General features: G+C 35.9%; 1 protein-coding gene across 1 annotated transcript; it reads right to left on the minus strand.

Annotated features, from left to right (window-relative positions):
• Nucleotides 1–8,777: 8,777 nt before the first annotated feature.
• LOC122276403 lies at nucleotides 8,778–17,314 on the minus strand. Its single transcript, XM_043086092.1, has 4 exons — nucleotides 16,587–17,314; nucleotides 15,237–15,461; nucleotides 12,067–12,447; nucleotides 8,778–9,513 (listed from the first exon to the last, which is right to left on the minus strand). Exons 1-4 carry the CDS (start codon nucleotides 17,166–17,168, stop codon nucleotides 9,046–9,048), a joined length of 1,656 nt encoding a protein of 551 aa, XP_042942026.1. The 5' UTR covers nucleotides 17,169–17,314; the 3' UTR covers nucleotides 8,778–9,045.
• Between the last annotated feature and the right edge of the window lie 1,027 nt (nucleotides 17,315–18,341).

The following is an 18,341-nucleotide window of genomic DNA, read 5'->3' on the forward strand; positions in this document are numbered from 1 at the left end:
GTCCTAATATTATTTATTTGTGTTATTATTTTAGAGAGTCTGAATGGTTGTACTGTTGAATTGTCGATAGTTTCAACTCTATATGATGTGTCAGAAAGACGTGTTAGAGCCAAAAGTCTATAGCTTAAATGGCATATTGAGACGCAGCCTTGAAAGAGAGATCTTGGATTGAATTCCCCTTCCTATATTTCGCAATATTAAAAAATAAATAAATAAAGACGTGTTGAATAAGCTATTCCCATCATTAGTTAGCTATTAATAATTCTGTAACTGATGGCATGGACAGGGTTGGTATGTATTAAGATCGGGCCAACGGAGTGGTTTTATGTGATTTCAAAATGCAAGCTGAATACTTTCATTTAGGCCTGGTTACTAAATTTATTTTAATTTATTTAAATTTATTCCACCTAATTATTATAATTTTTTTAATTTTTAACATAAAATATAATAAATAATTTAATTTTTTTAAATCTTAAAATAATAATATTATTAAAAATAATATTTTAATAATATTTTATTCAATTTTCAACTTTCATCTTAATAAAAAAATTATTCAATTTTTTTATAATATTTTAATAATATTACCAAATTCTCTAGCCAGAAATTATATAAAAGCTTTTTTATAAATTAACTTGTATTTAAAGTATATTAAAAATTTATTTTATCTTATTTCATCTGATCATTATAACTTTAGCAAGTTTTTACATAAAATATAATAAATAATTCAACTTTTTTAAATTTAAAAATAATAATATTATTAAAAAATAATATTCTAATAATATTTTATTCAACTTTTAATTTTTATCTAAAATTATTTTATTTCATCTCATTATCTAAATAATTATTTAATATAGTTTATAAAATTATAAGATTATATTTTATTATAAAATAGATATTTTCAGATCATGTAAATTAATTTTCAATAGCAGTGGTTAAATGTGTACGCAAGGACAGCTTCAGATTTGACTTTCCAACACGTTCACGTTGGCAGTCCCACGTTCACACGTGCCTTTAGCGATTGAAGTTTGAACAAACAAGAAGTTTTTGTTTTCTTAAAAAAATATATTTTTTAATATTATAGTGATTTCAAGACATGTAAATCGGAGCCGATTCAAGAATTCCTCTAACTCATTTTAATTTAATTTATTTAATTATTATAATTTTTTAAATTTTTATATAAAATATAATAAATAATTTAAATTATAATCTTAAAATAATAATATTATTAAAAAAATAATATTTTATTTAATTTTTAATTTTATCTCAACTAACTATCCAAATTAATAAGTCAAGTAGATTTAGAATAGTTTTTTTTTTTTTTGAAAAGAATACCTCATATATTGAATTTACTTGTTAACTGAGTTACAAAGTTTATCAAAGTTCACAGCTTTTAACAGCTCCTGTAGATGATCTTCCATCCAGACTCTTTCTTCCTCTACAAATAAAGAACTTTTTGCAAGATCATGTGCAACACTATTACAAACTCTATTAACATGTAAAACAGACCACTGCTTTCTATTCTTCAAAACAGACTTCACATCCTCTATCAATTGACCATGCCATTCCCAACACTCTTATGCATTATTAACTGCATTGATCACAGACTTTGCATCTCCCTCCAACTGCACTTTACTGAATTTCAATTCCTCACATAATTTCATTGCCCTCCAAAGAGCATGAACTTCTGCTACTACAGGGTTTGAGACATTCCATCTGCAACTGCATAACGAGGCTAAAACATCAGCACATTTGTTTCTGATCACCACCCCCATTCCACATTTTCTGTCATCACTTTTAGAGCTGCATCCCAGTTTACCTTCACCGTATCCCCTTCAGGTGGTTTCCAATGTAGAGCTCTACCGCATTGAGAATTGCTTTGTTTTGGTTGTGCCTGCTGTGTCTCCTGTGCCTGTTGGTATTCACTCAAGCAATTTGCAGCTTGACTAAATATATCATTAGGCCCTTCAAATCTATTTTCAAAGACCCAACCATTCCTCCTGAATCATATCCTTCTCAACACCACAGCTATTAGTTCCATTTGATCCTGAGTCAACCTCAAAGACCATTCAGACCAAAGTTCAAAAAAGTCTCTTTCATTAGCTGACCATTTCTGCACTGGACTCCACTCACATGCCCAAACATCCCCTGATCCACTGCAACTCCACAAAGCATGACAAATTGATTCATCCTCTTTTCTGCATACTGGGCATAAAGCATATTTTACAACCTTTCTCTTAAACAGATTTTTCTTTGTTGGAAGACAATTTGTAATAGCCTTCCAAACAAAGATCTTTGTAACCCCTGGTATATTAAACAGCCATAATTTCCTCCACATGTCCCCTGCACTTTCTGAAACCTCCCCTTCCTCTCTTCTTTTTTTATTTACTTCAACATGATAAGCACTTTTAACATTGTATATACCATTTTTTGAGAAGGCCCAGATCTGCTTATCAGGAAGTTTGGAAAAACTGACAGGTAGATTACAAACAATGGCAGCCTCTTCTTTATCAAATACTTGCTTTATAAGTCCCTCATTCCATCCTCCATTCTCACCCGAAAGTAATTCCTCCACCCTGGCCTCAGCATTCAGTATTTGTATAGGAGATTGAATTTTAAAAGTCACAACCTTTGGAACCCACCTGTCTCCCCATATTTTTATACTTTTACCATTCCCAACTCTCCATACCAACCCTTCTTTCAACAAACTCAATGAATCCCACAGACTTCTCCACATAAACGAAGGTTTAAAACCCAATGTAGCATGTAACAAGTCAGTGTTTCTAAAGTACTTATCTTTCAATAACACTGCAGCCAATGATTGAGGGTTCATCAAAACCTTCCAGCACTGTTTTGCAAGGAGTGCCTTGTTAAAAGCTTCTACCTCCCTAAAACCCAAACCTCCCTAATTTTTTGATAACCCCATCTTCGACCACTTCCTCCACTGAATTTTGTTTTCCTTCTGCTTGAAGCCCCACCAAAATTTTGCCATTTGAGCTGCCAATTCATGACATAACTTCCTTGGTAGTTTGAAAACACTCATATAATATGTAGGGATAGCCTGTATAACTGCCTTTAAGAGAACCTCTTTTCCTGAAGGAGAGAGAAACTGATTTTTCCAGTTACTTAGCTTTTTCCATACTCGATCCTTCACACTATTAAAAGCTTGATATTTTGATCTACCAACCATTATTGGCAGTCCAAGATATCTCTCAAAATTGTTCTGAATTCTTGCCCCACAGTCCCTCATAATATCACCTTTCATCTTTGCACCAGTTGTAGGACTGAACAAAACAGTTGTTTTATGCTTATTCAAGCTTTGTCCAGATGCCTTCTCATAGGTATCAAGTATGCCACTAATTGTCTTCCATTCCTTCCAAGTAGCCTTCCCAAAAATCAAGCAATCATCAGCAAACAACAAGTGTGTCAGCTTGAAACCCCCTCGAGTCACTGAAACACCTTTTAAATCACCTCTGATTTGGGCTTTTTCAAGCATAGAACTTAGGCCCTCTGCACATGGAAGAAAAAGATAAGGAGACAATGGATCTCCTTGTCTCAAACCTCTAGTGGGAAAGATAAAGTCACCTGGTTTACCATTGACAAGAGTAGCATAAGACACTGATGAGATACACTTCATGATTAGACCCACCCATCTATCTCCAAACCCCAGTCTTTTCATAACAGCCTCCAGATAATCCCATTCCACCTTATCATAAGCCTTTGAAATATCTAATTTAACTGCCATGCTTCCAACTCTGCCATTTTGTCTACATTTCATCGAGTGTAACATTTCATAGGCTGCGATAACATTGTCTGATATCAATCTCCCTGGAATAAAGGCACTCTGACATTTGGAAATAATGGCATCCATTACCCTCTTCAGTCTATTAGCAAGAGTCTTTGCAATGATCTTATAAAACACATTGCAAAGACTTATAAGTCTGAAATCATTTACACTTCTTGGCTCATTAACCTTTGGGATTAAAGCAATATAAGTTTGATTTATCGAGTCTTGCAATCTGCCCCCATTTAAAAAGCCCAACACAGCATTGCTTACTTCCTTTCCTACCACATGCCAAAATTTTTGAAAAAAGCATGCCCCATACCCATCAGGACCCGGGGCTTTTAATGCCCCCATCATATTTATGGCTTCCTCAACTTCCTTCCTTGTAAAAGTACTTTCCAGAAAATTATTCATACCAGATGACACCCTAGGCTCCAAAGCTTTTACACCTTCATGAATATCTTGAGTAGATGGTTGTGCACTAGTATAAACCATAGAAAAATGGTCTCTGAAAGCTGCTGCAATTTCCTCTTCTTTTTCTCTTAGAACAGATTGACCATCCAATATTGACACAATCTTGTTCCTTCTTCTTCTCTGATTAGCACACTCATGGAAAAACCTGGTGTTTCTGTCTCCCATAGTGTACCAATTCCTCTTTGCACGCTGCTTCCATTTCACATCCTCCTGATCAAGTAACAAGCCCACCTTCTCTTGCAATCTTTTCAACTCCTCCATGTTATTCTGACAAAGATCCCCTTGTATCTCCCTTATTTTCTTTGATACCTGCTCAATTTCCTTTCCTCTTCTTTTATCCTTTCCTTTGAAGCATGATAATAAAGCCTGACTACAGCACTGCAATCTGGTTTGAACTTGTTGTATAGGTTCTGATGCTAAGAGACTCTTCCTCCACCCTTCTTTAACCACTTGCTCACATTCTTCTTGTTGCAACCAACAAGCCTCAAACCTGAACTGAAAAAAACCCCTCCTTCTACCATTCCCTTCATCAACAGTAGAGATTACTATGGGCAAGTGATCTGAGCATCTCCCTGTTTGAGCCATCACCTCCACTTCCTTGAAAATAGACTTCCATCTGTTATTCACCACAAACCTGTCCAATCTTTCTTTTGTAAATGATTGGTCCGAATGTTTATTAGACCAGGTAAATCCATTTCCCTTATATCCAACATCAACCAGACCACAGTCCTCTAATGCTTCCCTGAACAGATTAATCTGACTTTCAGCTCTTCTTTTTCCTCCTACTTTTTCATTATGCCATAATATTTCATTAAAATCTCCCCCCACACACCAGGCACCATCATTTTTAGGTTTTAACTGTCTCAACAGGTCCCATGATAGCTTTCCTTTCCCTGATTCAGGATGACCATAGAACCCTGTGAAGCACCAGTCTTTTTCTTGCCTCTCTCCTTTTACTATTACAGTAACATGCCACTTTGAGTAGTTTACAATCTCAGCACCTTTCTCATCTCTCCAAAACAGTACAATACCACCCCTTCTTCCCTCAGAATCAACAGCAAAACTTCCTTCCATCCCTAACCTCCTTTGCAAACCAACAATTTTACATGACCTGATTTTTGTTTCACAAACAAAAACCAGAATGGGCTGCTTTTCCTTAACCATAAGACTAAGGTCTTGAACTGTCCGAGGGTTCCCAAGCCCTCGGCAGTTCCAGCATAGGATTTTCATGCTTCCAGGTGGTGCTGCTCAGCAGCCACCACCCTTAGTATATTTTCATCACACACTACCTCATCACCCTTCTTAATTCTCTTGCCACCATCAAACTGTTCACTATCTTCATCCATAGCATCAAAATTTCTTTTTAGTTGAGAAAAAGAGCTAGTTTGCTTACCTGACTCAGGCCTAGCCCTAGCCCTTCTTTTCCACCTTGATGACCTCTTGCTCTCCACATCCTCATCAGTCAATTGCAGCATTTTATTTTCAATCACTTTAGACTTCTCATCTTGTACACTCACACAAGCATCTGGTCTACTATCATCCCTTTCATTCACATTCACCATAGGTTGAAATAGGACCTCCTGTACCTTTAGCATTGAATTTACATCAGTCACCCCTTGTTCTACTAACTCATCCTCCTCCCTTCCCTGTTGAGATTCTCCTCCCTTCTCCATTTCCTCATACTCCTGCCTTGAATTATCCTTCTCTTTTTCCTTTTTCTTTTTTATCTTTTCCTCTTCCCCTTTAGTAGTTACTTTTCTAATTATAGGCCGTGCCCTAAGCCACACTCCATATTGACCAGCACTTTCATCACTCCCCTTACACCTCTCCTTTTCATACACAATTCTTCCACAATTAAAACAAAGCCTAGGTAACTTCTCATATTGAAAAGGCACCCAGCTTCTCCTACCATCCACTAGAATTGTCCTTCCTCGAGCTATAGGTTTTTTAAGATCACACTCCACCTTAACTCTTAAGCATCTCCCCCAAGCTGAGCCATCTTCCTACACATCCACCTCCACAACCTTCCCTATCGATTTTCCTATCTCCTCTCCCATCCTTTTTTGTCATATAATTCAAAGGTAAATTTAACATTTGCACCCATAGGCAAGCATGATCAAAGTCAAACAGATTAGGTTGCACTTTACCTTCAAATTCTTTTAGAACAAATAGATGATTATCAAACAGCCAAGGACGGCCATCAAGAACTCTCACCTTGTCTTTCCGAGTTACGAATGTTATAACATAGCAGTTACTTCCAATCTCCTGGAATTCCACTGGTTTTCCTACCTTCCAGATTCTCTCCATCATAGATCTGATAACTTCCTTTCCAATCCGTCGCATTGAAATCACCTTCCCAACCAGACTACGTTCACTCTTCAGGTTCAATAAACTCGAATCAGAATGCTGTATTTCAATCGGTCCATCCTCCTCATCATTCAGCTTCAATCTCCTCCATACTTCCTCCATGTCTTCCATCGTACTCCTCTACTTACAGACGCAAACAGAGATCAACACTCCTTTCTCAATCGAGGAAGAATACTAACTGCTCCTCCTCAGTCGCTTTCTAAAAGAAGAAAGCAGTTGAGAGAATACTATTTGTGATTTAGAATAGTTAGTTGAGTTTGAGATTGAGCTAATCATAACTTAAAAAAAGTTAAACTATTTCAATGAGACCCACAAAATAATACTATTCAGTATATTCATAATTCAACTCATTTCAACATTCAAACCTACTCTAATAATTAATATTCCTCTCCGTTTGCTTGTTGCTGATATCCATTTGGTAAGATCTATATCTATATTATTAAGTCTATTATTGTTAACCATTAAAGTTTTAATTGAAGTAGGTATTGTGATTTTTTCTTTCATATTATTTAGAAAGTTTCATTTAAATTGGATCGCACATGTGAGAAATTTTTTTTTTTTTTTTTTTAGAAAGACATACAAAATCAACTTGCGGGACCCAGCTGTGGCTATAGACCTGGTGGGTGGTGGTACCGGGTACGGAAGACTAGGCAAGTCCACGGAGTGCTCTCAGTCAAGCCTAACAAGCAAACTGCATAAAAGTCAAGGTCCAATTCAAGCTTACCGCGTGTAATTGTATGAGCAGTTCAAAGTCAAATTATGATGGTAAGGAAATGCTAGGAAGTGGGTAGTGGGAACCACGCTTAATAACTTCAAATTTTAATCCTTTTAAATCATGTTGACCACGTAAATACAAGTAATTTGGATTAGAGATAACAATTCAAATTTTTTTTATAATATCTTAATTTATTAATATCTATATATATATATAAATTGAATTTAAAAATCGGTATAAAATATATACTTTCATATCAATGGTGTAAAGAATGTATCGTTCACAGAAATTTACAAGTAAAAAATACTCAATTAAGTAATTTAATAATGCAATTTATATAAACACACAAGTAATGATTCAAAAGTTAAAAGTATGGCTAAAGCATAGTCAACCGAATGGAAAAAAGCCACCAAGTAATACTGTAAAACCCATTGGGACTCGTATGAAAAACTAGACTTACATGAAAAAACTCAATTAAAATTTAAAAATATGCATTAAGTAGAGGTTACCAACAGAAAGCCCACGAGAAAATGGTTAATAGGCACTGGACTTATTTACACTTTGAATAATTCTAGTATATGCTCTTAATTTGTCTTCTTATTTTGATTGTTCATGTATTTAATTTTTTTTAATTCTTTATTGATTAAGGAAATGACTATATTGGTTTTTTTTTTTCAAAAAAAATATTTAAACACGTTTAAAAAATATTTGAAATAAAAAGCAAAAAAATTCAAAAAAAAGTGCAATTTGCAATAGGGTAACACCGAGCTGTGGACAAATTGAGGGAGCATGGCTTAATCAATACACACTAATAGCTACAAGCGTGTCACTACTTGGCTTCAGTCTCTTTCCTTCACAATGCACAAAACTATGAGCAACTCCCATTGCACCACTTGGCTCCACCATCTCTAGAGCGTCGTCACCAGAGAATTTCTTCACATACAAAGCCAGCCTCTCTCTCTCTCTCTCTCTCTCTCTCTCTCTCTACCTTGTGGATATTTTCTTCCAAATAGAGCTCCAAATTTGGTTGGAAAAACTGGTTACAATCCCATCTCTTAAACGGCCATTGTCCAACACTAGCTTTTCTTTTATAGGGTCCAGTTCTAAAAATTCTCAAGGGACATATAGTTCAATAATGGATTTTGTTTTCAGTGCACCATCAACTATCTTATCCGATTTGTAGAAAGTTGACATGATTACTAGCAAACGTATTGGTATTATCAACTAAAAGAGAAGAAAATTAGTAACACCTGTCCATATGAAACGAATTCATCAAGATAGTTTTGATGTTCTATGTTGCCCTTCCAATGTCGGCTCCATTGCCTTTCTATTGGTTTTGAAAACTCCAAGAGTTCAGTTAGGCTTCTCTTGTTTTCTAAGTAAATATGTAGCTTGCCCAACCCATGCATCACTCTATGCCCTTTTGAGCGAGCTGAAAAGTGTGAATCAGTAAAATAGCATTAAGGAACTCGATAATACAGTCAATTCAGGTGTGCACTCAGAGATCATACAGCTTAATCTATTGAACTTTCCTCTGATTTTTTTTTTTAAGCAAAATCGACATTCTCTCTCTGTATTCAGCCCTATAACTCAGGATTTGCAAACAAGACCGCCTCTTTATTTATGATGTCCTCACAGGAAAGTTCAAAAACTGCAAAATGGAAATCAAAAAAAGGGGCTAATGATTTGAACCCAGGCAATTCAGCAGTTAGTTCGCTCGGAAATCCAGGAAAAGACGGAGTTTATGCAGCAGGAGCTCACGGGAGCCAAAAAGAGGCTTGCCGCTGATGATCCAATCTTTCTCAAGAAGACCCAACTTAGCGCTCTTCAGCATCTCATCGTGGAAAGCAGACACAACATGGTAGATTGAGGTCCTTAAAACATCAGCAATGGCATATGCTTTCAAATATAGAGGCCCACCTCTCTTTTTAGCTACTGCAACTTCTACTCTTCCAGTGCTTAATGTTGCCCATTTAATTCCAGCTGGCCCCATCAAATGAGGGGCGCTTTGAATGTTGGTCTTCTTCCCCATCAATGCCTCAACGGCAAGAAGGCAGGATAACAAAGTTGAGATAACAGCAGCATTACTACCAGAGAGCTGAGCAACCCCAAACCTGTCCTCCCCGTGCGAGTGTGCAGTTAGCGAGCCAACCGTCCTGGCACACCATGCATATAGCTGCATAAAGAAGTGCTTGTTTGGGTTATATTATTATGCAAATAGCTGCATAAAGAAGCATTCATGGTGAGTTGTATTGCCATGCAAACAAATTTAAGAAATGAAGACTTGAGCTCTACCTCAGACTTTTCACAATCTTCAAAACTCTGCTCATTTTTTTTTTTCCTATAAATACACCACATAACCACGATACTCATTCTCCACAATAGTGCGCATTGAGGGCTACCAAACCATCCTAACAACATGCTAGGAGATTAACCACTCGAGGAGGCATGACAAATCATCCCAAACAAGCAAAAGACCATGTTCCATACAATGCTACCAACTTCCCAATGCAGTACAAAGTGATCAACTGTTTCCCCGTTCTTACACATGCAACAGTGATTGATCACTACAACCCCTCGCTTCCTCACCTTATCTAGGTTAAGAATCTTTCCCAAAGCCTCTGTCCAGATGAAGAAGTCTACTATTCATGGTTTATTGGTTCATTATAAACTCAATTCAATTCAACTCAGCTAAAAAGTTATCCTGCTGACTGAGGTCTGCTGTGAATCCTTTAGCAACTGCCATTTGTTCACCATATACTAGTGTTTCTTACATATCAATCATATAATGCCCATCCACATATTTAGTACATAGATCTGCCAAGCGCAAATCTGAAAGTCTAAGGGCTTGTTTGGTAACCAAGACCATCTCTGAAGTCAAGTGATTTTTTAGTTGAAAATGTTTTCATCTCAAACATACATCTACAAATAAGAACTCCTCAAGATTTTTATTTTTATTTTTTTATTATTTATTATTTATTTATTTATTTATTTTAAAATTTATGACGGGAACTACCCCCATGGCAAAGCCCTTAGGACTCACCCATGGAACCTAAACGCCCGGGGAGACTAGCATGGCAACCCATCGCCATGAACTCCCACTTAAATCGCAATTTGATCCCAAGGGGAATTGAACCTATGACATGGGGCTCATGCACACAAGTTCGCCCTTACCACTTGGGCTACCCACAGGTGGGTCCTCAAGATTTTCAAAAACACCAATAACCAAAAAAACCATGTTCCAAATATTATTTATTTATTTTTTCTTAAAAAGAAAATAGAGAAGGCACCCTGTGGTGGCTGCCACTATAGGGTGGCAAAGGGCCACCCCCTAGCCACCACAAGCAGCCCAAATTGGGCATGGTGGCCATAGTTTTCATGGTAATCTAATTCAAAGACTATGTAGCTGGGATGAGAATTGACAACCTGTAATCTATAACCTCATACTTAAGAGGTCAGGTGGACAGCTTTTTTTCGAAGAAAGGAGAATTGTTTCACATTGTTTAAATGCTCTCCTTGTTCATTATGAACTAGAGAAGAAAGAAAGAAAAAATTGTACACACAATGGACACTAGGGGTGGGCAGTGGGGGCCTGCCCCCCCGCTACCCCCTCCCCCACCCCCCAAGGGGGCATGGAATACCCCTAGCAGAAACAGGGGGAGGACCACTCAATTTTTATATATATAAATACATATTTATATTTTACAAATTGTATATATATAAATATATGTTACAATTTGTTAAGACTTGTTCACAAAAATGTGAGACTTGTTCACAAGATTGCACATGGCATGGGCACCCTAGGCCAACTTTATATAGAATTCCAAGGCCATACAAGAGTCTTACTTGAGCAATGTGGGACTTATAACAAATTAAAAAATTGATTCCATAATTTTTATGTTATTAGTTTTTAAATTATTGTTATATATATAAATTTTAATTTACGATTTAAATTATATAATGATTTGGGTCTAAAAAAATATTTTTGGACCCAAAAATAATTTTTAGGCCCAATGGGGCATTAGTATTCTTGTAGTGAGCGGGGCGCAGGGTGGATGAGATGTTCGCCCCGCCCCCGCCTCCCGGGGGCAAGGTGTGGGGATGGAAACACCACCCCTAATGGACACCATCAGCGGCCTGACCTGTGGTGATCAGGCCAGCCACCAATGCTTTCTTTTCCTTTAAATAACTTCTTAAAATTATTTATTATACCATCTTAAAAACTCCTCTAAGAAATTTTCACATCCAAACATACTTTCAAGCACAAAGATGAGATATAATTGATATTCTTGTTATACAGGTAATCAGCATTAGAAAATAGTTATATAGTATGAATAAATCATTAAAAGGCATTGTCCTGCAAAACATTTCGCAAAAATCCTTTATATGACTACTCCAAGATATGGCATAAATAGAGAGAGGCTCTATAAGGTAGCAGAACAGTCAGAGAAATCCTATGAGACCCTTGAGTTCAAGGAACTACAATGTGCCTGTCTATGGGTAAGCCTAGCGTAGTACTAGGACAAACTTTTGGAATGAGACTTTCACTGCAGAATTACATAATGTTTCGAAACACACTGGTTGCAACAAAATGTTACATTGAAGATGTAATTTTGCATGAAAGTAATCTGTTCAAGGCAAGTTTGCTAGCTTCAATAGATAATGCACATGCACATGCAGATTTAAATATGCATAAAGCGTCCACAAGGTAAGCAACAGTGTACTGTACCTGAAAGTTGTTCAGTAGTTTGCTGTACTTTGATTCTACATGTGAATCACTTAGTGCGAGTAACTGATTGGATAGGTGGGAGGTTTTGTCAACATTACTCTCCAAGCCTTCAGCCAACTTTGATGCAAGTTCTTCCAGTGGCCTCAAGCATACAGCTGTGACTCGTTTGTAAGTCTCACCAGTTTCTTCAAAAAAGGCAGCTCGTCTCCATGTATCGACATTATTCTCACAAACCATGCAGAGATCAAGATAGGCAAGATACCGAAGAAGAGAACTTGGGTTGCTCTCCTCCAAAGCTGCAAGGAGGTCCTCACTCGGATTTGTTTCAGCAGCTGCTGATCCTTTGGGAGGTGCAAACATGAACCTCTTGGTATGTAGCACCTACATGCCAGATGATTTCAAACAATTACGTGAAAAGGAACAGGCTAGAAATTCTGGACTAAAGGTATCATGTTTAAAAGTGAAACTGATGCAGCCATGGAAGATTGTCATCACTTAACTCTGATATTTTTCATAGCTCACACATAGGATCAAATTGGTTCAAATCTTAAACTCTCTCGGAAGTCAATCGTTAGGAAATCAGGGTTAATTTTCTTTTAAGGCTTCTTCTTTCCTAAGTTATGGTTAGCGTTGTAATTAAAGGTATACCTCTATTTCCACAGTACCTGCAAATTAAAGGTACTTTGACCTCTATTAGGTCTTTGAGTTACCATTCAAATTAATAGTACAACAAAGAATCTTTAAACATATTTGCCAGATGCATCCAGAGAATTCAAAGGTTTTGGTAATGGAATATTAAGGGGATGCTTGGGGAATGAAATGAGATAAGAATTTTGTAAATAGTAGCAAAATGGTTTGAGTTAAGATGTTTTAGGGGATGTTTGAGGAATGAGATGAGATGAGAAATCTGAAAATAGTTGCAAAATGGTTTGTGAATAGTAATGAAATGGTTTAAGTTATGATATTTTATGGGATTTTGAAAAATGAGAGAGAAAAAGTTGAATTAAAATATTATAAAGTTGAAATATTGTTACAGTATAATTTTTTAATATTATTTTTTTTTTTAGGGGATTTGAAAAAATTGAATTATATTTTGTGTTTTATAAGTTTGGGAAAGTTGGAAGGATTAGATGAAAAAATTGAAAATTTGAATTTAAAAAGTTTTGTATTTGAATGATGTTTGAGAATGAGATAGGATGAGATGAAACCATCCCATCTTCCAAACAACCCCTTATTGGGTTTTGGGAAATGAGAGATAAAAATTTAAATAACAAAAATTATAAAGTTAAAATATTATTTTTTAATATTATTTTTGTTTTGAAATTTGAAAAAGTAATATTATTTTTTGTGTTTTGTTTGGAAGTTTGGGAAAGTTGTAATCATTAGGTAATAATTAGATGAAAAAGTTGAAGATTTGAAACTAAAGTGTTTGTGTCTGAATAACGTTTGGGAAGAAAATGATAAGAAATTTTGAGATGAGATGTGTTTCTCAAACATACCCTAAGTCTCAAGTATTGAGATTAGGTTGCTTGGCATGTTCTCCTTTCTCTTCATTACTACATAATGGTACTGTTTACAGTAACTGAACAGCCCCATTTTTTTTTTCTCTTTCATCTTCTTTTACAACCACAGTTTCCTCATTTCCAGCTTCTTTCATCGATCAAAATTCAATCTTTTGGAAAAGGGAAGTTCACCGTCCATTCTTACCATCAGGCTCTTACTACTCGAGACACAAATCATTTTCATTGGAAAAGTATCTGGAAGAATAAAGCACCTCTAAAAGCAGCTTCTTCTTCTTTTTTATAGTTAAGCAGCTTCTTTTTCTTTTTCTTTTTGTATGGACAGCCACTGTAGGAAATATTCTCACCACTGATAACCTAAGGAAACACCAGATTATTGTAACAGATTGGTGCTGCTTGTGCAAAGGGAATGAGGAAGCTGTTGATCACCTACTTCTATGCTGCAGGATACCCAGAACGCCATAAAATGATTTTTTTCGATGAGGTGGGATTGGCACGAATGATGCCTAGAAGAGCGGTTGATTTCTTGGAAAGTTGGAGAGGCTTGCAAGGTGATTTACCAATCACAACAATTTGGAAGATGGCTCCCATTTGTTTATTGTGGCACCTTTGAAAGGAAAAAAATGATAGAAGCTTCGAAGACTGCAAGTGGACAATGGATAAAATTATAGCTCTCATTTTCAACATTCTACTTCAATGGTCAATAGTGATAGATTTCGAGGGACTAAGTGTCCATGTGTTTCTTGTAACGGTTGTCAATCAAGCATAATTATCTCGTATGCATCCTGGAACTCACCCCTACTAATCTTTCTTCTAAAATCCTTGACCCTAGATCAGTATATTATCCTAAACCTAAACCCACCACAAGAACAGTAAACAGGTCCTCAAAATCTGTCCTTTGTCAGAATGAATATGCTACACAAGTTAGGGCAGTTATACAGGGATAATTTGGGTAATGCATACAGAACAGCAAATGACATTTAGGACGAAAGTTCATTTCACACATTAAACTTCGAGTTATCAAATAAATTAAATTTCGGTTGCACAAGTTCTTTCTTTTTCCCATTCAGTAAGTACATATGCACTTCCTGTTCAATCAAAGAACTTGAAAAGGAATGAGAAAATAAATGAGACAAAAATAATGTTTTATTCAACTCAAATGGGAAACAGAAATTAAACAAATGTATTATCCAACTTATAAAACTGCTATTCTTTGGTAACCAAATAAGAAGTTCGAGCAAAAAAAATTTTGGCAGTGATTTCAAATAGACATTTGAAATATTTCAGCCATGGAAAGAATTTCTTCACCCTTTCTTTATGTCTTGCACATTCTCTTGGTCCCAAAGGGAAAATGGAAAGAGAGAGAAAAAAAAAAAAAAAGTGAGGGGCATTGAATGTTGATACTATAACATGCAGGAATTAAGGTACCTAACTTTTGTATTTGAAGAATATTTTCTTTAATAACTTTGTATTTTGAAGAATCATATACCTCAAATGGTGTGCAATGAGAATCAACAATAATGTAAATTAGCAACTAGATGATATAAACATCAAATATCAATGAATAATTCAATATTATGCCTGTTGAACACCAGTCAAAGTAAAATATGAATGAAAATATACAACTAAAGAGCATTCAGATGTACCAACCCGATGTAAATGGTGACTTAATTCCCAGCAGAGGATCAACGCAAAACTCCCAATGAAAAAGATGATCTGCTCAGCAATGAACTTTTTTACTGTGGCCTGGCTCTTAAACTCGTCAGGAAGAATTGCTCCTAAAACAGCTGAAAATAGATAAGCCACACCAGAAAGCTTCAGAGCACGTGTGGTAGCTGAAGGGAGCCCCATCTTGAAGCTGAAGAAAGGTGGACGCTGTTGTAATAAGCAATTAAAACTAGAGGTCATGAGTCTCATGAACAGAAACCAAAGCACTGTGAGAATAAATTGAAATTTTAATTTACAGTTCTTGGAAGCAAACACAGGCAAAAAAACATATCAACTAGCAAAAACGAAACTTATTTAGCCATGCCCTAGATTGGAGGCTCATCATTAGAGAGGGACAGCTCACATTTAAGACTTCACAATTTTACATTTTGCGCAATGCAAGAACACAATTGTAACAAAAGAATGACAAAAATAAGAAAAGCACCCATATTTCTTTTAAGCACCCAAACAATCCCGAAGTGATGTTAATTGGAGCAAGTGGACTCAATTTCTGATCAGAACATCATTCTAGAGCCTGAGAGTTGAACCATACAACCACAAGACAATTTTGTAAGATGAGGTGAAAATACAATCTTATATAACAAGTAATGAATAGCCCCAAGGAAAGGCCCAAGCCACATCTAGTCAATGGTAGAATTAGAGCACCATTAAATCATTATAAAGTGCAAGAACTTCTCCATCCCAAGCAGTGTAGGATCTCATACACCACCTATACTCATCAATCAGTACGGGGTAAATCAATCAAGTGCGGGGGTATCACAAATAAACTCAAGCACCATATTAAAATGGAAAAATATAATGCAGAAGAACCAAGAACAAGATGAGCACTTGCAATTTATTGAGATTGCCAACAAGACTATTTGATATGCTGTTTGCCTTCAAAGCCTGGAAGTAACACGATCCATGCTGTAAAAAATTATATCTTTTTACGCTGAATAGTTTATGCAGCCAAATTCCTATACGTTCCAACATCTAATTTAGAATATAACTCTTTTCACAATTTTACACTTAATACCCAAGTGGCTGGATACCTAAAACAGCATATCAAAACAAAATTCTATTCCTGAAGGTGTAACACATCTTTTAAGTTTAAGTAGGTTGAGGTATAAGTTTCTTCTCTTTCTGATACCAGCAGAACATGAAACGCCATCTAATAACATAACCTGCAAAAATTTGACAATTTCTCCCAACTCCAGCTTTTCGCAACAACCAACCAGAGCATAGTCCCCAAAAACTTCAGAAAAAGGAGACAAAACCGACAAGCACACAAACCTGAATAATGGGAAACTCCAGAACCCATCTGCGCTTATAAATGTAAACCAACCCGTAAAGCAAACCAATCACAAGTCCCCGAATCAGCCACTCCACATAAAAGTCGTTGGGTTTCACCCAGCAAATCGACACCATCCCCAGACATCCCGATATAGCACATGCCGCCACAAACAACACAAAGCTCAGAGAAACCTTCGCCCCGCTGCGAAAATCAGCGGACACCGATGCTGATGAGCCCGAGACGAGAAGGAAGCGGACGAGACCGAGTATGAGCTCGAAAGGGTGTGCTGGGCGGTGGGGGTGGGGAGATGAGACGAGCGAGAGAGAGGCGGAGAAGAGAAGCTGAGAGAGGTGGAAAGTGAAGAAGTTGAAGAGGGTAATAAGCGATGGGACACAAGAGAGTAATAGGTTTCTGCTTCTGCTTCTGCTACTGCTAGTTCTGCTGCTGGTAGAAGTACTAGTGGTGATGGTGGAGATAAAGGTTTTGAAGAGAAAGAAGATGGCCGAGGAGGGAATGGACTGCCATATGAGGAACCCTAGAAACCGGTTCTTTACAACCATTTCAGGTGGTATTGTTGACATTATTGTTACCGCTTCTATTGGTTTTGATTTTGATTTCTGTTCTAGACAGCAAAACAATGGGCCTTATTTTTTGTTCTTTCTTTTTTTCTCGGCAGACAAACAGTAGGTTGTACCTTTCTTTTGATTTTCGCAGAATGATTCGGGGAAGAAACGTGGTGGGGTTTTTATGTCTTTATTTTTTGCACAATAGTCCCGTTACTTTCTATTATTTATTGCAGGACCATAAAATTTGTTTGTTATTTCACCCGTATATTCTAAATGTTTTACTAACAGACCCCAAATTTCACGAGTTTCTAGCATTATAGCCCTCATTAACCATAAATACACAATTCTATCTTGCTTTCACTGCTATTAATTTTGGAAAGAATTTTTGTCCTGACTTTTCTGTTGCAGTAACTAACTTAAAAGTAATATTATTGCACTTAAATCTTCCATGGGATCAATGCAAAAACAATAAACCTTTAGGTTTTGGCTCTAATCATTTTTAAGTGAGGACCAAAAGAATAGGTCATGACAACTACCTATCAAAGAAAGTTTTTCCTAATGGAAGATTGTTTGCTTGAGTTTTTTATTCCAAACATGTCAACATATATATTAGCTAATAATTTTAGTTTTTGACTTGTAGTTGTTTATTTATCTAGCATACTAGTTCATTTTTAAAAAAAATAATATTAGATATAGTTTTAGTACGTGTAAATCTCGCATACTCATTTTTTAGAAAAAGAAATATTCTAACTGCAAAATGATTATATAAAAATAATCTCACAAACTAATGTGGCTTAATATGGTTTGTCAAATTATAAAGTTATTTTTATAGTAAAGTAAATCTAACAGATCAAATGAAATCATATCAATTTATAGAATTATTTTTGTGTGAATAATTTATAGATGTAGTAGTATTCTTTTAGAAATGTACAATCAATCGTAAAAAAAAGTTAATTTTCATATGTGTCTCATATTTTTCTTTTCTTTTTTAAGAAAAAGAAGTGCACGAGATCACTTGCGCTCCAAAACTGAATAAATTATTTTCCTTAAAATGAAAAAAAAAATTAAGGCAGTGAGTTTAGTCATCATAAAATTAGTTTATTTATTATAATTGATTACCGAATGTGTAACTTGAATATAAAAATTAAAAAGGGAGCCCAACTATAATTGATAACTTTTGAAAACTCA

This window comes from Carya illinoinensis, chromosome 9, assembly GCF_018687715.1.
Source record: "Carya illinoinensis cultivar Pawnee chromosome 9, C.illinoinensisPawnee_v1, whole genome shotgun sequence".
Taxonomy (NCBI): Eukaryota; Viridiplantae; Streptophyta; class Magnoliopsida; order Fagales; family Juglandaceae; genus Carya; species Carya illinoinensis.